This window comes from Panthera onca, chromosome C2 (assembly GCF_046562875.1).
Source record: "Panthera onca isolate mPanOnc1 chromosome C2, mPanOnc1 haplotype 2, whole genome shotgun sequence".
In the NCBI taxonomy this organism is placed as follows: domain Eukaryota; kingdom Metazoa; phylum Chordata; class Mammalia; order Carnivora; family Felidae; genus Panthera; species Panthera onca.
Genome location: NC_138347.1, coordinates 54,943,209 through 54,964,783, shown reverse-complemented (window position 1 = coordinate 54,964,783; position 21,575 = coordinate 54,943,209). Strand labels below are relative to the sequence as shown.

At 37.0% G+C, this 21,575-nt stretch overlaps 1 protein-coding gene across 8 annotated transcripts in view; it reads left to right on the top strand.

The window, feature by feature from the left end:
• CD47 (CD47 molecule) overlaps positions 1-21,575 on the top strand; it is a 47,412-nt gene that overhangs the window by 7,388 nt on the left and 18,449 nt on the right. For all 8 annotated transcript variants that reach the window (XR_013557901.2, XR_013557900.2, XR_013557899.2 and 5 more), the window contains exons 2-3: positions 4,989-5,336; positions 13,538-13,627. Coding sequence is in view for 5 of the 8 variants with exons in the window: in XM_078452978.2 (XP_078309104.1) it covers positions 4,989-5,336; positions 13,538-13,627 (438 nt within the window). In the remaining 3 variants the exon portion in view is untranslated. The remainder of the gene's footprint in view (positions 1-4,988; positions 5,337-13,537; positions 13,628-21,575) is intronic.

The following is a 21,575-nucleotide window of genomic DNA, read 5'->3' as shown; positions in this document are numbered from 1 at the left end:
TTACAAAAAACCCTATGTGAATGGCATAAAGGATGTAGGAGGCTGATAATCAGTTAGGGAAAGTCCTTAGGGAGATGAGTGGGTGTGGAGCCAGAAATGAAAACTAACAGGTGAAGGGATGCAATTCTGAAGAGGAAGAGGGGGTTGTGGATAGTTGGGGTTGTAAGTAAATTTATAAGTGGGAAGTATTGGAAGCTTCTGGCTTCTCATGTGAAGGACTCAGATTAAGAAATAGGGCTCCTGAAGCACCTGGGTGGCTCAATCAGTTGAACATCAGACTTCAGCTCAGGTCATGATCTCAAGGATTGTTATGTTGAGCCCCACCCATGTCAGACTGTGCTGACAGCCAGAGCCTGGAGCCTGCTTCAGATTCTCTGTCTCCCTCTCTCTCTGCCCCTCCCCCCCCTCAAAAATAAACAAACATTAAAATTTTTTAAATTAAAAAAAGTAATAGGGTTCCTTTGGAGAGTATATGATAAGCTCCTGCAAAAGAAGAGTGATTTAAGAGTTGTTGCAAAGGACAGAGGCTTTACGTAGCATATATAGAAAGATAAAAGATTGAAGACTTGAGATGGGTGGCATCTATGACAGTCTTCTGTTGTTTCCTTGGTAGCAATGCAAATTTTCTTAGACATCTGTAAGACTGGTTACACTCCTGCCCATCTATAGCACTTTCTTCATACCAAAGGATAGCACTTAGGACCTTGTGTTACAAAAAGTATGTATCATTCTTCCAAGTGAGAATTGAAAGCTTCTAAAAGATAATTCTTGGGGCGCCTGGGTGGCTCAGTCGGTTGAGCGTACGACTTCGGCTCAGGTCACAATCTCGCGGTCCGTGAGTTCGAGCCCCGTGTCGGGCTCTGTGCTGACTGCTCAGAGCCTGGAGCCTGTTTCAGATTCTGTGTCTCCCTCTCTCTCTGACCCTCCCCCGTTCATGCTCTGTCTCTCTCAGTCTCAAAAATAAAAAACGTTAAAAAAAATTTTTTTTAAAAATAAAAGAGGGGCGCCTGGGTGGCGCAGTCGGTTAAGCGTCCGACTTCAGCCAGGTCACGATCTCGCGGTCCGTGAGTTCGAGCCCCGCGTCAGGCTCTGGGCTGATGGCTCGGAGCCTGGAGCCTGTTTCCGATTCTGTGTCTCCCTCTCTCTCTGCCCCTCCCCCGTTCATGCTCTGTGTCTCTCTGTCCCAAAAATAAATAAAAAACGTTGAAAAAAATTTAAAAAAAAAAATAAAAGATAATTCTTGCTTTTTTTTTCTTTTCTTTTTTTCCCCCCCATCATTGTATCCCCTCATCCTATCAAAATATTTCAGGTCAGGTAATTCTCAATAAATGTTTATTGAATTTGTACATTTCTGAGCTAGACTTGTGTGCTGTGACCACCATGTATTGAGCCCTGTCAGCAACACATAATAGCTGTTTTCAGGACTGTGGTATGAGATGGTTTCAGTTGGTGGTCTGTATTTACAGAGGTTGTGAAGTCCAGTATTTTTGGCATTTTATATAAAATAATTTCACCATTTCATTTGTTAATTTATCTGTAGGTCTTGTATCACTGATGGTTATACTTACCTATTCCTATCTGATTTAGACTGCTATAGGCATATCAGAATTTACTTATTCATGTTAATTGCCTATGTGCTTTTATTTGCTCTCTATTTTAAATCTTTTCTTCACTTTAATGTTTCATCAGAAAGCAATACACAAAAGAGAAAACCCAAATCAGATAATTTTACTAGGTAATAGGTTTTTTTTGTTTTGTTTTGTTTTTAAATTTTTTTTTTTTTTTAACGTTTATTTATTTTTGAGACAGAGAGAGACAGAGCATGAACAGGGGAGGGGCAGAGAGAGACACACACACAGAATCTGAAACAGGCTCCAGGCTCTGAGCAGTCAGCACAGAGCCCGACGCGGGGCTCGAACTCACGGACCACGAGATCATGACCTGAGCTGAAGTCGGACACCTAACCGACTGAGCCACCCAGGTGCCCCATAGGTTTTTTTTTTTTTTTTAAATAAATGTTTATAGGGATGGAGCTAGTAGTTAACATCTAGTAGAGTGGTATATTTGGACTACTTTTATTTATTAATTAGTACAAGGGTTATTAAAGTTATGGCTTATCCAGGTCAATTTTGCTTTGAATTTTATTGACAGCATTTATTCTACTTAAATTGCTTCAGCTATAAAATTCTTTTGTTACAACAAATAATTGAGTGCAATTAGTGCTTTCTGTATTCTTTAGAAAATTCATTCTCTAAATGTAAGTTATGAAATTATGGAGTATTTGCCAGCCATTTCTTTCTTAGAGCCTTCTAAAAAAGTTTGTTAGGAGAACCGAGCTCTTCACTTTTATCTCTTTTATTAAACGGTAATTTTTAGAAATATTCTTTTTTATCTTGACTCAAATACAAAATGACCAAGTGTCAAAGATTTAATTTCACATGTTAATTAATAAGTAAGCCAGCAAGATGGTAAAGCCACCTTGATTTTAAAAGAAAATTGAGAGAACAGACACATTTATAGGCAATCAGGAATGCTGAAGTGAATTTTCAAACAGATGCAAGACTGGTCAGTATCCTCAGGGCAATAAAATGTGCTTTTTTGAAATCCTCTCTTCTTCCAGCAGGGAGAAGTGAATTACAGAACAAAGTTTATTTGTGCCTCTATGTACATGAATCATTTGCATTACTCAGTTTTACCAAAATTGTAAAATAGCCCAGACAGACAAACACAGTGAAAGGCACAAGCCCTCTACAGAATCAGATGTTCCCAAAGAATTTGTCACACAATTCCTAGCACTCCATTGAAAGGACAGTCAGTAATCTTTTTGTCCATTTCAAAACCTTTCATTATATTTTCTGACACGTTCCGTTCTAATTCCAACGTCATACTTACTTCTCTCCTTTTTGTACGTTGTAGTTCCCCCTCACCTCCAGTGCTTCCTTCTCAGGGGGAATAATTCACAACCCCAAGGCTAGGGACAGTTACTGGAAGTACAGGTTTTGCCTGGCACTTGTGAATGTTTGGATGGCAAGCAATGCCGAGAAGTGGGAAGGGGTGAGCTGTGGACATCCCAAAGTTGGTTCAAACTGCACATTCCCAGAAATATAACAGTTTGGACCTGCCAGGTCCAGATTGTCACATTAAAAGGCTATGTTGCCTCACTTGTACAGTACTGCCCCTCATATTTAGAGTGTGGTATTGTTAGAGAGCACTTGCCCAGAAGTTTTCTCTTTTGGTGCTCCCCACAATTGTGTGAAGTAGCCAGTGTTTGTTTTTGATCCTCTTACTACAGAGAGTAAACCAGGGCATAGAAAAGTTAAGTTAATTGCTTGATTTGTACTCAGGCTTTCTGAACATTGTTCACTTCATATTCCACTATGCATCCTGGCATTTAACTAAGTGGGCAGTTACTAAATAATAATTATGTTCCTAGAATAATAACATTCTATACCCCTGATTTTTATTCCCATTTTATGAATGTAGAAAGAAGAAATCTTAAGGATGAGCTATTGAAGATGATGTTTTATTTATATTTGTTAGTGCTTTGTTTTTTTGAGGAAAGAGCCGGCTAACTACTTAGGTAAAAGAGTTGATAAATGGCTGAGCAATGTGGAAGACCGCTATAATTTCCCCATATTCTTGCACATTTTAGATTTCATTTATAAGGCAACAATAGTTTATCATATGGAGAAGAACTGGATAAAATATGATGGTCCCCTTACCTGTGGGGGGATATGTTCCAAGACGCCCAGTGGAAGCCTGAAGCCACAGATAGTACCAATCCTATATATACTATTTTTTCTATACATATCTATAATATTTAATTTATAAATTAGGCATAGTAAGAGATTAACAGCAGTAACTAATAATAAAATAGAACAATTGCAACAGTATACTGTAGTAAAAGTTATATGAATGTGGTCTCTCAAAATACCTTCTCTTGATAAAATGCCTACATGATGAGATGAAGGGTATAGGCGCTGTGACATAGTGTTAGGCTACTCTAGCATCTTAAAATATAGAAATTTATAATGAAATGAGTGTATAATATGTAGAATTATAGAATGTGTCAGAAGGAGGATTCTCTGCTTCCAGACTGGTTCACTGCAGGTAACTGAAACCACAGAAAATATGACCATGGATACGAGAGGATTACTCTGGACCCTACTTATTAGCAGTATCTGCTCTTGGTTTTAACTTGTTTTTTAGCTTCTTTTGAATGGTTTATGGTTTCTGGGAGGAAAGAATACCTGTAATACATATTTGGAAATTGTTGTTCCATAGTTTTAATGAAATACAGGGGTGGGAAAATGCCTTTCAATTGTATATACTCGTTTCTAATATGTACAAAATGAGTATTGCTGTCTGTATTTTGCAGTGGGGAAAAAGCCACAGAAAGTGCTTTTTCTTCTTAGCATTCTAAGACTTTCCATCCTCATGGAGAGATGTGATGTGATTCATCTGGTTTACCTTTTTATATTATAGTAGACTCCATCATCTTTTTGGAAATGCAACATAAGGATAGAGATAAACTTCCTATCAGTTTAGCAAGTTCTATTTGGAGGAAGTATATGAAGTTGAGATTGGATATAATGTTTGGTTTGATTTTCTGTTCAAAATTTTCACATGGTGAGGACAGTATTTTTCTACATATATCAGTAGGCAGTAACGATTACTTCAAAGCTTCCAAAGCCAGATACTACCCCTGCATGTTCCAGCAGGGTTGCTGAATTTATTCCCAAGATGCATGGTAATGTGTACTTTGTATTACTGAGGTTGAATAAGGAAAAGTTACAGTGTTCTCTGCCAGCTGTGCACATTAATATTGAAATAAGTTGGGGTTTTTTTTCACCTTGCCTGTCTTCTGTATAGTTGCACTGTTTTCTTAAATGAACAAGAGAAGCATTGCTCTTTATCTTAAGGATTTGTAACATCTTAAACTACAGAATTCTATAATGAAATCAAACAATTTTCTTTTTCTTTTTCAGGTTCGGCTCAGCTAATATTTAACATAACCAGATCTGTAGAATACACTGCTTGCAATGAAACTGTTATCATCCCATGCTATGTTAATAATGTGGAGGCCACAAACATTAATGAAATGTATGTAAAGTGGAAATTTAGAGGAAAAGACATTTTCACCTTTGATGGCGCTGTAGAAAAGACCACTCGCGACGATAAATTTAAGAGTACAAAAATCATACCACAAAAATTACTAAATGGCATTGCCTCTTTGGAGATGAACAAGGAAGAGGCTGTTGTAGGAAACTACACTTGTGAAGTAACAGAATTAAGCAGAGAAGGCGAAACCATCATAGAACTAAAATACCGTATTGGTAAGATTTCTATAAAAGCTTCCCATTTATTTGTCCTGTAGCATCCTGATCCTATTAGAAAGGGGGCAGAATGGGGCTAGGCAAAGCACAGGCTATTAATAATGTTGATGTAATGTTTATCAGCTTTAAGATCATGAGTTTTATCTTACTTGCTTTTCTACTTTTCAGAGTAAAACTCCTTTGCTGTTGGTTAATTTGTATATTGTGTGGTTCTCACACTTTTGGTCCCAGGACTATTCCTTTGGGGTGAACAGTCCTAAGGTCATCTATGCTGCATTTCTGTTTGCTGCCATCAAAAGTACTCTCTTTCATGTGATTAATTTTCCAGCCCCTTTCCAATTATTTGGCCTTTAACCTTACACTTTGACCAAGGGTTGACGAGTGCCAGCCGTGTCCCCTCTGCAGAGACTAGATTAGGAGACCCAGGAGATTAAAAAATCAGATTATCATGGATAAGTCCTTAAGGCTTCCTATGCTTAGCTTTGCTTTGGTGTTTTCTTCATTGGCCAAGATTTGGAAGAACTAGAGATCCAATTCAGTGTATTTGAATTCAGCCTTGATTATAGCACCATGGTTCTGCCCTTTCTTCACAAACTTGGCTTGGTGAGTTGTATAAAGCAGTAGTTAGTTGAAGTAAACAACCTGCTTTCTTTTCTTTATTGTGCCACCTGATTTCTTCAACCACATACAAGTGCATCATGACCTTCTGTTTGAAGTATCTGTTTAGAATCACTAGACATACTACTGATTTTAGGATTAGACCATACTTTGAGAACCTCTGCTTTGATGGGACCAGAACAGTTCAGTTGGATCACCTCTTTGTCTTCCCCTAGTGTTGAGACATTATAAAATGTCTGTCACCAGACTGAGAATGAGCTGTTTAATTTGGTGGAATCTTTTGACAGTGTTTAGGATTAGTAATCAGGAAATCTAAATTCGATCACCTATTTTGCAACTTAACTATTTGCCCGTATGATCTTGAGAACTGTCTTCTCTGAGTCCAAGTTACCTCCCTTATCTCTGGGATGGGGATGAAAGTAGATCCCTGCTTTTATGTATTCTGCAGTGTAATGAGCATCAAATGAGATCTCATATGTAAGTTCTTTGTAAATCAAAGTGCTTTGCAAATGTTGGTTGTATTCCTGGAATGTTTATTTTATGAAGTAAGATTTATCAAGTTGTTGAAGCTGGCCTGGGGTATTGTAAGAGGGATTTTTGTGCAGTAAGGAATGGGTAGGAGATAGTTTAGAGCGGGCTGGCAGAGTTTGGAAGGCGATGCTGCTAGGAAATCTCTTGTGTTGTAACTTGTATTAATTTGACATTAACTGGGACTAAGAAGCTTTAAAAAAAAAAAAATGTATACCTTTCAGCAGGGTCTGACCATTCAAACACTGGGATTACCTAGAATTAGGTAACGTGACACCTACTTGAAATTTTTCTGAAGGAATGTATACTTATGTGGGAATGAACAAACAAGATGGAGGGGGCGGGGAGCAGCAGTTTTGGAGTATAGCGTCAGTCCCTGAGAGACAGACTGTTAAACTCGAGATACGAGATTTGAAAGGCCAGAAGATGGAGTGAAGATGGATGGGAAAGAAATACCAATACCTGAGATGAAGACCAAGTTTATGTTTTCATGTGCAATTATTTTATTTTTCTTTGTTTTCAAAGTACCCTATAAAAAAATGAGTTGTACTTACCTTTTGGGCCATTAGAATGAGAAGGTACTATTTTCTTGCAGAGAATGTTGAATACTATACAAGAAGTTTCAGACATTTGGTTTTGTACCCATTTTTATTTTTTGAAATAAAGATTCATAGGAAATTGTAAAGATTGAACAGAAAGATGCTGTCTACCGTGCCCAGTTTCCCCCAGTGATTACATCTTCTGTAACTGTAGTAAAGTATCAAAACCAGCAGGTTCACAATGGTACAATGTGTGCATATTTCTTTGTCATTTTATCACATGTGTATATTTAAGTAACTACCACCACAGTCAAGATTCAGAACCATTGTGCCGTTAACACAAAGATCTTCCTCATGCAATCCCTTTATAGTCACCCCCAACTGTTCCCAACCTGGCACACATTAATGTATTCTCTATGGCTATGATTTTGTCATTTCAATAGTGTCGTATAAGTAGAATCATACAGTATTTTGAGATTGGCTTTTTCTACTCAGCACAATGCCGTTGAGAACTATGCAATTTGCTGTGCGTATCAATAGTTTGTTTCCCCCACACTTCCTCTCTCTGAGCTAAGTAGTATTCCATGGTATGGGTATATCACAGCTTGTTTAACCATTCACCTATTGTAGGACATTTTGGTGGTTTCCAGCTTTTGGCTATTACAAATGAATCTGCTGTGAAAAATCGTGTACAGGTTTCTGTGTGGACATAGTCTTCATTTCTCTGGATAAATGCCCAGAAGTATGATTAGTGGTTGTATGTAAGTATATGCTTAGTTTTTAAAGAAACTGCCAAACTGTTTCTCAGAGTGGTTATTTCATCTTACGTTCTCACCAGCAACATACAAGCCATCTAGTTTCCCCACATCCTTGCCAGCATCTGGTGTTGTCTCTGTTTTACACCCATTTTTGACTGGGGGAAGAAATAAACCTCCTCTGCTCAAAAATGTTAATTTGGGGCAGGACTCTTACTGTGCAGTACAGAGTTACTATAGTAGTGCTACTTGCCCATCATGTGGACTTTGGAGATTTAGCAGGAGAAACCATTATCACTATGTTGTGCTTTTTTTTTGCCAATGTAGGCATAAATGAGGAACAGAAATTACTTAATAGAGAAATCTACTTAATGGAATGTGGAGTAATGGTGACCATTTGTGTTCCTTTTCTGAGCACTAGGACTGAATGTGTAGAATATTATATATGAATTTGAGTTTTATATACCTCTGGTGTCTCTGTGTAGTAGTATACTTTTGGAAGGAGCACAGGACTTGAATTTATAAAGATTTTTCTATACTTCACCATTTCTAGTTTAAGAAAACTAGGTTGAGAAACTCAACCAATCTGGCGCTCAATTTTTTACCTGTAAAATGGGGATACTGTCTCCATGACAGAATTGTTTGGGATGTATATAAGTTAATATTTCTCTTTCTTAAAAAGATTTATTGAGTACCTACTGTTCCCAGGCACTGTGCTAGGCACTAGGGATTCAGTAATGAGTAAGATGTGATCCCTACTTTCAAGGAAATGATAGCAGTATAAATAAGAACAGTAAAATAACCTAACATTTATTTGAGCGCATACCAGATACTTTATGTATGTTGTGTCCTGTGATCTTCTCAAGAACTCTAGGAGATAGACATAGGCCTTACCATTTGTTAGGTGAGGCAACAGGCGAGATTTAAATTACTTGTTCAAGGTTTGAGTCACACCAAGATTTTAACCTAGATCTATCTGTCTTCAAAACCCAGTATTTTTCCAACATAGTACATGGTTTCTTTGAAAATACCTCGTAAATAACCAAATGCTAAATGTAAATATGTTATAAAATTTGTTATCAATGTCTTTGTTTATATCATTAATGATACAAAAGCTTGGAGGCTTAAAATTTTATATTTCTCCAAGTAAGTTATTAAGGTTTTATTTAAAAAGGTCAGTTCAGGGGTGCCTGGGTGGCTCAGTCATTTAAGCGTCTGACTTCAGCTCAGGTCATGATCTCACGGTTTTTGAGTTCAAGCCCTACATCAGGCTCTCTGCTGTCAGCACAGAGACAGAAACTTAAAAAAAAAAAAAAAAAAGGCCAGTTCAAATTCAGCAGAGTTGCCGTTTCCATTATTGTCAACGTGATATACATTATGCTTCAAATGCTGACATGAGGGCATTGCAAGATCCTTGTATTAGTTTTCTAGTGCCGTATTAGTTTTATCGTATTAGTTTTCTAGTGACAGTGCTGACCATGGTGTAACTAGGTTCTCCATACAGAGTCTTCACAAGGCTGAAATCAAGGTGTTGGCCAGGCTGTGTTCTCACATGGAGTTCAGGGGCCTGTTCCAAGCTCACATGATTGTGGCAGAATTCAGTTCCTTGTGATCGTAGGACTTCTTTCTTTGTACTTCTGTTTCTTTGCTAGATGTCTGCTACGGGCTTTTCTCAGCTCCTAGAGGTCACCTCATTCCTTGCCACACAGCCTCTTCCATATAATAAAGCCAGCAAAGGAGAACCTTCCTCTTGTACAAAGAATCTCTCTCACATTTTGATTTTCTTTTCCAGGAAGAGCTCAGACCTTTCTCAGAGCTCACTTGATAAGACCAGCCCCCTCTTCTCCCAAAAGCAATTTCCCTTTCGTAAAGCCAACTGGTTGGGCACCTTAATCACATCATCAGGATCCCTTTTGATACATAACACAACAGAATCATGGAAATGAAATCCATCATATTCACTTCCCCATCCCTTCTTCAAGGGGAGAGAATTATAAAAGGCTGATTGTAGGGAGCAGGGATTTGGGGAGCCACCGTAGAATTATGGGTTTAATTAAGTAACTGGGACTAGCCTAGCCTAGTCAACACATCAAGAAAGTCATCACAGTCCTGAAACATCACGTAAAAATGTGGCTTGAATTTTAGTGTTATAAATTTTATTTTAACCTTCTTTTGTGGAAACTGGTGTTTGTGAAGGTTTACCATGTATATATTTGAAGGAAAGGCACATTTAATTTGTTTAAGTGATCTCTTTACTTTTTCCAGTTACCCCTTTTGTATACAGTGATAAGAGGAGTGAAGTACTGGGTTTTTAGAATACTTAGGCTGGGAAGAAAAATTTAAACACTCATTCATAGACCATATCCTCTTAATATCATTTCTTTGTTTTTCCACTAATAAGTTCATCTTCTTGAGACCACACTACCTGAACAAGAATTGGGGAAGAGTAATGGGCAGAGTTGTCAGCCACAGCTTGAATGGAATAGCATTGCCTTTGGATTATCTTTCTTATTCCTAAGGTGGAAAAATATCCAATAGGGACTATTTTAAGCTTAGTTTATTTTCTTAGTACCATAAACATTGAAAATTGAGAAGGACCTTAGAGAAGTATCTTATCTCTTTTCGCCCCTTGAGGAACAATAGTTAAAGTCATCTGATAATAGTACCAAGACAGGTCAATAGCTTAATGGGTATATAAGTGGTTTTATATAAAACATTGGCTTTTTCCCCCCAGCATCTCATTTGGTTCTTGAATGTCCACTTTGGTGACCCTCGGACTCTCCACCTTAACAAATTAGAGAGAGGTAACACGTTCGTGCCAGTGAGAAGAGGTAAATTATGCCAGAGGTCTGAAGCAGTGATTTTAAACTGAGAGAATGATGGACCACCATGTACATGTGTGCGTATGTGCACACATGCACACATACACACACTCTTGCTGTGGAGAACATATTACAGTCTTGGGGTGAGAGCTGAGAGGAAAGAGTGTGTGAAGTTTGAATAAACCTTCTAGTAAGTTTCAGTTAAGCATCTCTTAGGCAATAATATTTTTTATTCTATAATCCTACTTTCTGTATGTCACTGAAATGTTTCTCATACTTCTCATTATTTCGGCATAGAGGCTTGGAGTTTTCCAGTAGTCATTTAGTCTCTTTCACCGTCTCACTCATGAAGTACTTCTATCACATGCCAGGTAATTGGTCATTCAGACATTTTACCTCAACATGTGACATGATGAAACTCTCTTCCTTCCCAAAGGTCTTGGTTTATTAGTAGGCAGTTCTAGTTGTAACTTAAGTCAAGCTAGAACTTGACCTTTTGTAATTTCTCTCATGAAGAAGGCTGTGGTGTTTCTCTCCCAAGCTTGTTTTTCTCTAAGGTAGAAATCCCTGGTTCTTCTAGCCATTGCTTATGTTTCAGGATCCCCATTCTAATCACCATGCTTTGGAACAGTTCCTTGTTATGTGTTTAAATGTGAGGAGTGAAAATGAACTCAAGATTGTATTTGTGGATCACATGTTGCTTTCCTGCTACTACACAATTGCTGCAGCAACTTTATGATCAGTCCTGCTTCTTAATCCATTGTCTACGTGGCTGGCAAAGATTTTAAATGAATCAGGTCATTTTTCTCCCCTGGATGAAGCTTTCGAATCACTTATCATTGTTCTTGTGATAAAATCCAAACTCTTATTACAAGCTATTAAGACCCAATATGACCTTACCCCAGGAGACTCTTCCCATCCCCTCTTGTATCATTAAATTCTAGCCACAGTGGCCACCATTTTGTTGCTTGAATTTGCTGTTCCTTTGGTGTCTCTTCTTCCCTGTCTTTATGTGGCGCAGATCCAGTTCCTCACCCAGAGACCTCTCCTTACTACCCACAAAAGTCTGATCTTCATTTCCTTCCCCTGCTCAAGCTCATGGTCCTACTTGCCAAATTCACAGTGGGTCTTAAGTTTCAATAAATGTTTGTGAAATAAGTGAAAAATGAGTGGTCAGACCATGGTTAAACACATCTCTCAATAGGTTTCTGTCAATATGTTCTGAGATTATTTTGTTGCGTAGGCAGGGAGGTCAGTGAAAGAACATTTCATTGTTAGCTCATCTTGAACATACACTGTTCATGTTGATCAGATACTGGTTGTATTTTGAATGTAGAGCGCACAGGATTTGCTATTGGACCAGGTATGGGGTGTCAGAGAAACCAAGGAGTCAAGGATGACAATAAGATTTTTGGCCTGATGAAATGGGGAAACCCTAGGGGGGAGGTTTGTTGGGGAAGTAGGGGGAGGTCTCTCAGAAATCTGTTTGGGACATGAAAACTTAAGATACTTAGGATTCTTAGTTCACTGTGCCTCAGTTCCCTCAGCATTAAGGAGGGGCTAACAGTTCCTCATATAATAATTGTGAGAATTAAAGAGTTAATGTAGACAACTCACAATAATAGAGAACGTAGATTAAGAATAGTCATTAGATCATAGAGCTTTTAAATCCTTTGGGCATTAGATACAAAAACCTAAGCATAATTTACAAAGATTTTTCCTGGTAGGAATTTTGGCCAAATTGAAATAGGTTTTCTTTGGTGTAGGAAGATACACAGTAATATAGTTGGAAATTACGGTATTGATTCAGAGTATCTGAAAAATCCATCTCTTGGTAGAAACGCAAAATTTAAGATACGGTCTTCCATTCACTCACCAAACTATCTCATGATTAAACCTTCAGCAGTAAACCGTTGAGTCTCTAGTATATACAGGGCAAAATGCTCGATTCTGAAAGGTCATATCTCTAAGACAGAATTTGTAACGTTATTTTGTGTGGATCATTGCGAATGTTTATCAGGTTTTAACGTAAGAGTAGCACAAGAAATGCATGGCTATCATGGTGGTACGAAAGCACACAAGATTCTTCACACTCCAATATGGAAAGACAGAGCCAGGGAGGATTTGAATGAATAGGGTTGGTTTCAGAGGAACACCAGCGCTTGCTTTGGGCAGTATTGAGGAATGTTCAGCAAGTCCCCATTGTAGAGGCAAACTTTGAAATGTTTTTAGTGCATTTGCTTAGCTTTATTGTTAGGGAAGAAATACCATGATAAAATCAGTGTATTAGTGTTAAGATATGATTCAATTTAATTTTTAAAAAGTTCTCAAGTTATTTGATATCTTAATGTCACGATTTCTTTCATATAGACCGTGTGACTGTTATTTTCACTGTCTAGGTAACATGTGACCCACTTAACAGAAGCTTCCTTAATACCTAATGTTAAATCATTTTAGTAAAGGTTGACTGAGTACTTGGTACATGTCAAGCTTTGTTTTAAGCCCATTTCACATATTAGCTTTGTTAATAGTCACAACAGTCCTTCAGGGTATAGGTATTCTGTTGTACTGGGGTTAACAATTGAGGTCACTGAAGAACAGAGAGGTGTTAAGACTTTGTCCAGGGTCACAAAGCTTGTAACATAGAGTTAGCTTTCAAGCCAGCCAGAGCCCTGTTCTCAGCTGTGCCATACTGTCTTCTTCCACAAATCATAGGTTAGGGAAAACGTGGAAAACACACTTAAATTAGCTTCTTTTTTCATAAATAAAATTTGTTGTATAAGTAAATTATTTGTGTAATTTGTAATTATTTTAAGGCCACAGCTTAATAAATTATTTTTATATTCTATCTTTACAGTAAAATATATTGTTGACTATTCAATGGCAGGACTTAACATGATTATAGTAAATATTAATTGCGACTTTTGTTTTCTTCCCAGTTTCATGGTTTTCTCCAAATGAAAATATCCTCATTGTCATTTTCCCAATTTTGGCTGTACTACTTTCTTGGGGACAGTTTGGTATTGTGAGTAAGTATTTATTTCTATTTTTTGTTTACGTTTTAATGATGAAAAGATTATTTCTGGGAGGTAATATCAGTGAAATATTTTACCTGACTTGTATTAAAAAGTGTGATAATGTGATAAATAAGAATATACAGTCTTAATATTCTTCTTGATTCATAAGTGTTTTTTTTTTTAATTTCTTAGGAATGACTGGTGGGAATCCTAGCAATAACAATACCTCAAACTTATGTAGAGTTTAATATTTTCAGAGCATTTACACATATTATTTTGGCAAAGAGATGGTCACAGCCCACCTTAGTGTTAGGGTAGAATATTATACTTTCTATTTTCCCAGTTTGCACTTGTCCGTGTCCATGTGTTCATCAAAAGCCCCATTTGAACTGTGTGTTGTCATTCTTACTATGATTCTGTAAGGAAGTGGCCACAGGAAAATTGTGGTTTTGGATCGTGTTTTATTGTAATAATCACGTGACCAAACTTGTCAGGGAAAATCTTGATGCTATATCAGAATCAGCATTAACAATGTAGAATGGTCACTACTAGGTGAAAAGGTAGTATGTATTCTGGTTGATGCTTATACTCAACCATATTTCCCTACTGGTTTGGTAAAAGAAATTTACTAAATTAGTGAAGTTCTGAGGTGACAGTGTAAACTTCTAAACTTTTAACATGTGAGATGTATTCCTCATCTCCCTTTCACACAGTGAGAGGTCAGTCATTGAAGGCCAGCAAGCATTTATACGAGGCAAGGTGTGAATGATGCTGATTTCATTTATTTCATTCTATAACTTTTAAAAAAGTAAAAAAAATAATAAAATGTGGTAGTGGATTGGCTTATTGTATATTTCATGAATTTCACTTTTACTCAGAAATCTAAAGTGATCTGAAAATGGAAGAGAGATGACTGATTATATATTCTAAGGGCTCTTCTCAATGTATCACACTCTGGAAATGCTTTGTGATTTCAAAGCTGTTTTCAACTTTTGTCTAAAAGGCAAAGAAAGGGAAGAAAAGGGCTAACAGTGACAACTGTCAAGACATTTCACAACTTTTATTTTCAAAAAAGTGTCTAGACTTCTTATGGAAATTTTCTTAGGATTTCGGTAAGTCTTTTATATCACGAAAAAGACTGATACAGCATCAAGACCTATTCAGTCTGTATTGATGTTAGGGAAAGCCTTTACCCTTATTGGTAGCCCCAGGCCTTAAGCCTATGTCATATGTTTGAAGTAGAGAATAGCCTTTTTTTTTAAGATAATGAAATTATTTCATAACAGTGTGATTTGTTGCATTTGGTTTGATTGAAGTTTGCTGATCATAGCATTCTCATTAATGACATAACTTTTCATTGACTGAACCAGGAGTTAGCCTGTTTACTATCAGCCCTATTTTTACAAAATAAGTTTTACAATTTTTTTCTGACTCAAAAAATAATAAATACCACTTTAAGAACCCTTATACAAAATTGGAAATTATAGAGAAAAAATAAAAATCTGAAGTCCCAGAACCTAGAAATAAACTATTCGTATATTATAGTGAATTTTCTTCTTCCCTTTCTGTTTTTTCTATGTATTTTTGTTAACCTTTCTTTAAGAAAGAAAACCATATATGGACTGATGTAACTTACATACTTACATCCTAATTTCCCCCCTTGTTTTCAGAAAATTTTTTATAGCTGCCTATGCTCTACTTTTATGGATGCAGTATAATTTACTTAGCTCTCATCTTGATGGATATTAAGGATGTTTCCAAGTTTTTTGATACTATGAAAGTAATTCTGCTAAAGATAGGTAAGACTGGAAATGGCAGAGGTATTTTAAGGCTCTTGATACATACTGCCAAAATGTTTTCTAGAAACTTTGTATCAATTACTACAGATGAGAATATCTGTTTCTTTAATAAGTTTATTTATTTTGAGAGAGAGAATGAGCAGGGGAGGGGCAGAGAGAGAGGGAAAGAGAGAATCCTAAGCACTATTACTGCGGAGCCTGACGCAGGGCTTGAACTCACATACTGTGAGATCATGACCTGAGCCAAAACCAGGAGTCGGACGCTTAATCGACTAAGCCACCCAGGTGCCCCCGGGTGCTGTTTTTTACCACCTAATCCTGACATAATTATAATTCTAAAATCTTCGCTAGTAATTTGATGACAAAAAAAGCATCCATGTTGTTTTAATTTTCATTTTTGTGTTAGGTTGAATGCTCTTTTTTTGTATTTATTCCACTGATCATATTTTAAAGAACATGCTAATTAAGCTAAGAAAATATTTTGATGGCAATTTTTTATTTAGGCTCTTCTTAGAACAAGTATATGTGGGGTGTGTGTGTATGTGTGGAGGAGGACCTATATATTTGATTCGCTCAGTCTGGACTCACATTTAAAGGTGTTTATGATAAGAATACCTATTTATTTGTGGAACTCTTGCTCCGTATGATAGATGCTGTGGAGCACATCTGCAGTCACATTTTCATCTCACAAGAACTCTGTGGGGGTAGGTACCATTGTTATTCCCATTTTGTAGAAAAATACGGAAGTGCAGGTAGGTTAGGCAGTTGGCCACAACCCCCCAGCTGTTCTCTGGTAGTACTGGGATTTGAACCAGTGCTATTTACCACTGCAGTATACTGCCTCCGTGTCTTGAACTTACTTTGAGAACTTTTTTTTTCCATGAAGAGTGAACCTATATGTGGGTACACATACTGAGTAGATGAAACTATTACTGACAGAGCAGAATGTAGACCTACTTTGTTTTAATTTATTTAACAAATGTCTATTGACAGGGTGCCTACTGATTGCTAGGCATGGGCTATAGGCTCGAGATGTGGAAGTGAAATGCATATTGCCCCTGGCTTTGTAGCACCCACATTTCAGTTGAGGAGACATGTAAGTGTGCATGTTCTGTGCCTTCTGTCACATTTTTGGGATAGTTATGAATCTAAGTCTACCTTTTACTTTGGTATGCTTTCTAAGAGACCTCCTATTTATGGCCTAGAGATTCCACCAAACAGGAGAGCCCCTCTGTTTTTCACTTGCCACTTGGTTATATGTTTTTTTACAGTGTGGTATCATGTAGCCCCTGAAGTATTAATAGTAACTCAGACCCATGACTTTCACTTTCTATATTGCTAGTTCCCCTTAACTGTTTCAGATTACCATTTATAGTCTGTATTTGACCACTGGAGGTTTTCCTCAGTGGTTTTCTGGTTCTGCATGTCAGTCTTTTGGTAGCCCAAGATTAAACTTGGACTTCCCATAGGCTAAACATGTAGTAAAGAACAGGTTGTACCTTCATTTTTAGGAGAAAGAGTTACTTTCTACCAGAAATGTATCTTGAATTGTATCTCAAGATGCCATTGATCCTACTGAGGAAGAAGCCTGAGAAGACTTTTAAACTGCTGAAGCCAAGCCAGGACTTGGTGAGCCCTAGACCATGTTTTGAAGACAAAGGTTTCTCACAGGGAAATGTTCCTGAATACCTTTGCCTTTATCTTTAACTCATAAACTTTTAAGCAGAATCTTAATGCTTAGCAAGCTCAGAGGTTACTAGAATCAAACACTGAGTCTCAACCAAAGTCACAAATCCCTAGTAGTATTGTATTTGAGGCACTTTGTGTTTTTTTCTAAAACTATACCAACTCACAGTTTCCTGCTTGACAGTTTCCCTTAATGACAATTAAGGTACTGGCTTGATTTCCAGGTTTCTTCTTTCTTAGTCTTTGACAACATACCAGGTAATTTCTATCATTTAGGTGTTTCATAAGTGGTTTCAAGTGTTATCCACCAAAATCTCTGGTTCCTACAGGGTTAAGATTCAATTCCATATCAGGAACTTACTAACATTCTGAAATTCTTTGAGTTAAGCATATACATTCTTACTTTTCCTTCCTTTGAACTTTTTACAAGGAGTCTTTCCACAAAACTGTGAGACAATAAACCTGACCAGGTAAGCTGAAACTTTGCAAAGCAATCTAAAATAAATGCAAAAAACTTCTATTGCTCCACGACCTTTAACATTTTTGTCAAAACATTAAAACTTTTACTGTCAGTAATAACACTAGTAGGAAAGGAAAAAAAGTAATACTTAGTAGACGGTAAATTGAAACATCAAAAACATTGAGAATTAAAGTGTTTCATCAAGAGTAGTTGGAACAGTGCTTGCCTCATTTTTTTTTTAACCATTTATTTATTTTATTTTATTTTTTTAATTTACATCCAAGTTAGTTAGCATATAGTGCAACAATGATTTCAGGAGTAGATTCCTTAATGCCCCTTACACATTTAGCCCATCCCCCCTCCCACAACCCTTCCAGTAACCCTCTGTTTGTTCTCCATATTTAAGAGTCTCTTATGTTTTGTCCCCCTCCCTGTTTTTATAGTATTTTTGCTTCCCTTCCCTTATGTTCATCTGTTTTGTATCTTAAAGCCCTCATATGAGTGAAGTCATATGATATTTGTCTGTCTCTGACTATTTTCACTTAGCAAAGTACCCTCTAGTTTCATCCACATAGTTGCAAATGGCAGGATTTCATTCTTTTTGATTGCCAAGTAATACTCCACGGTGTGTGTGTGTGTGTGTGTGTGTGTGTGTGTGTGTGTGTGTGTGTGTATGTGTGTATATACCACATCTTCTTTATCCATTCATCCATCCGTGGACATTTGGACTTACCTCCTTCTTATTATAGAACTTTGAATACAGAGCAGGCATCTTTTTTATGCCTCAGTGAATTGTCATACTCCTTTTTAAGTTGGGATCAGCTTCCAACATTTTATCCTTTGCATTTACAGGGTTACACAATATCTCCCACAGTTTCTTTCACGTGAAGTTTTTTGCCAGAGTCACCGCTCTTGGGACATCTGTGTTCCTTTTGTCACAACCTACTCACTGTCCCCATTTATGCCAATAAGTTCACTTTTACTGAGTTTCTCTGACTGTATATCTAGAGTCCCTGGAATGGCAGTATTGTTGATATTCCCTCATCCAGTTGTTTCTTCTATGATGCCATTTACATTTTATTTGAATTTCACTTCCAACATTACCACTTTATATTTCTTTACTCTTTCATCTTTGTTGCCTGTTTCCTGCTTTGATAATCCATCATAAAGTATCACACTGATTTATTACTGGGACACAAGGAAGTTACACAACACCTGCTTTGCTGTCTGTGCATGAACTGAATAACAGGTGTTCAGTGAGCAGTCACCAACAGTCTTTGAAAGAAGTGACATGATTGGTCACTGATCATGATACACATCTGATATTAACAGGGTGATTTGTGTACTGAAGAGATAACAGTGAAGTTTGCACTTCATGCAAGTACTCAGTTAATTTATTGTGGTATTGTGATAACTGAAATTTCTACTGTAATTTGGGGGCATTTGTGTTGTTTAAACCATGGCAACTGAAATTCATGCATATTGAAACTGAGCCAAGTGAGGACCACTGTAATTTATTTCATATTCATGCATTCTGGGCATCTTTCATGTCCTTTTCTAACTTTCTAGTCCTTGCTCAAAATTACTCCACAAAGATTTTGGTTACTGCTCAGAGGTATTTGGTTATATGTTCCTGTAGAAGTCATTGTTGCGAAATTCAAGGAAAAAAATTACCACAACAGCTTTGAGATCCTATTAAGACCTTGAATCCAATTTTTAGGACTATTTTATTGATACTGAAAGTAGTTAGACCGTGAGCACACCTAAAAAAAATAACGTAATGGAACAGGGGATTTCTTTGTAGATCAGAAAAATCATTCTGAAGAAGTGAGGATATATACTAATTTGCTCCAGGAAATTTCTATCCAGGAAGGTAAAATATCGGCACAATAAATACTATTACAAAGAATCATTCTGTGCCCTGGTTGATGGATACTATTAATAGGACTTTGTTATTAAGTTTCCTTTGAATTTCATTCACTAATCTTGGACTTAGAGTGCCTTCCCTTGGTCCTTTCCACATAATTATCACACTGTGTTATTAAATGTTTTTATGCCCTGGTTTTATTGTAGGAAGAACTGAACAAAACTGTAGCTTGGCAGTATACTCTTGTAGAAATGTAATTGTTATTCCTTCGACTTTTTACAAATTCAAGCATCCCAGCTTCCTGCATATACTCTGAAGTTATGGCACCATCCATAAGATCAGGGAACATTTGGAACCAAGGAAAGGAAGTTACTGTGTTGGACATCCTCTTCTTTAATCTTCTGTATTCAAAGTACTTTCTGTACAGTGCCTGGGCTTTTTTATTTCTGCGTCCTATAGACCAGGAATGTGATTTTTAGTCAGGATTCATTTTTACCAAATTGTTTCATCAAAGCCAGTTGGATAGTGCATGCAGTTTATTATAAAATCCTTTACTTGCCTTTTGGCAAGTAATCAGTTTATAATGGGTAGTCATACTCTGTTTCCTCCAGCACCAGATTCACATAGCATTTGTTATTTTTTTTATGAGTATGTTAAATATTTGTAAAGTAGTAATTTAATTAAATAATTAAAAATTTGGAAATTGTAATTTCACTTTCAAAGTGATTGGATGTGTTTTATCCTGCATCAAAGACAATATTGATTTGCAGCTGAACAGATACCAAAAAGATCTTACAATTACTCTCCTAAAGTTGTCAGAAAATAATGAAGTCAGACATGTCTCCCTTTATGATTTATTCTTAATCTGGTACGCATTACATCTCGCTGGTTAGCCTTATTATCTGACCACTAACTCACTGACTACTCAGTAGAGGAAACATCTAAATGTCATGCCTTTGAGCAGATATCACATTCATAGATTTGGGGGTTTGTTGGTTGGATAGACTGAGGTCTTTGTAGATCTGTATGGGCATATTGAATCCTGTCTTTGGAATATCATGAAAACTAGGGTGACAGCTTTTATTTGATCTCCAAGTTGATCTAGTAATTTCACTATATTTTATCAACTACAGCCTGCATTTTTTTCTTGTATGTCCTTTCTGTTAGTCACAAGGAGACAAGAAAACCTAAATGGACTATCTATTCATGACATTAGCTGTTGTTTCAGGTGGTTAGAGGGACATGTCATTTTTTTATTCACATTTGAATTTGAAGATTAAATACATAAAGGGGCTTTCTTAGGCTAGAGGAGACCCACACCTTTTACTGAACTGGGAAAGAAGGCCAGGGAATAACATTCCATCAGTCGCTTCTCCCTTACCCCTAACACACACATACAGGTGCACACGCATGTACACACACACACACACACACACACACACACACACACACTAGAATGTAAGGGCTTTGAGGCAGAAGTATTTGGGTTTTTTGTTCAATGCCAGCACTTAGAATAGTGATTATCACATGGTAAGTGCACCATTATTGTTGCATAATCATCTACTTGTACCTTGATTTCATTGATAGGATTTCAGCTAAGAAAAGGGCTTGCTACATTGTCGGTACGTAGTAAATATTTCTAAAACAAACAAATTAATCAGCCTTGCTCATTTCTGAGAAGTAGCTGGCTATATTTAATTATTTTATAGAATATGTAAAAGGGGAAAATTTTAGAATTCCTAATTTATTGTCAAAAATATAATAGTTCTCCCCCATATACTTGGTACTCCTTTGTCAGGCAGCATTAGGGTTATGAGTTTTTGTTAAAAATATAAATACTGACAACACCAAATGCTTATGAGGATGTAGAGCAGCAGGAACTCTCATACATTGCTAATGGGAATGCAAAATGGTACAGCCACGTTGGAGGACAGTTTGGCAGTTTCTTTAAAATCTGAACATGTTCTTCCCATATAATCTGGCAGTTGTGCTCCTTGATATTTATCCAAGTGGAGTTGGAAACTTACGTCCACACAGAAACTGGCACACAGATATTTATGGCAGCTTTACTGTTCTACAACAGGTGAGTGGATAAACTGTGGTACATCCATACACGGATATTATTCAACAATAAAAAGAAATGAGCTC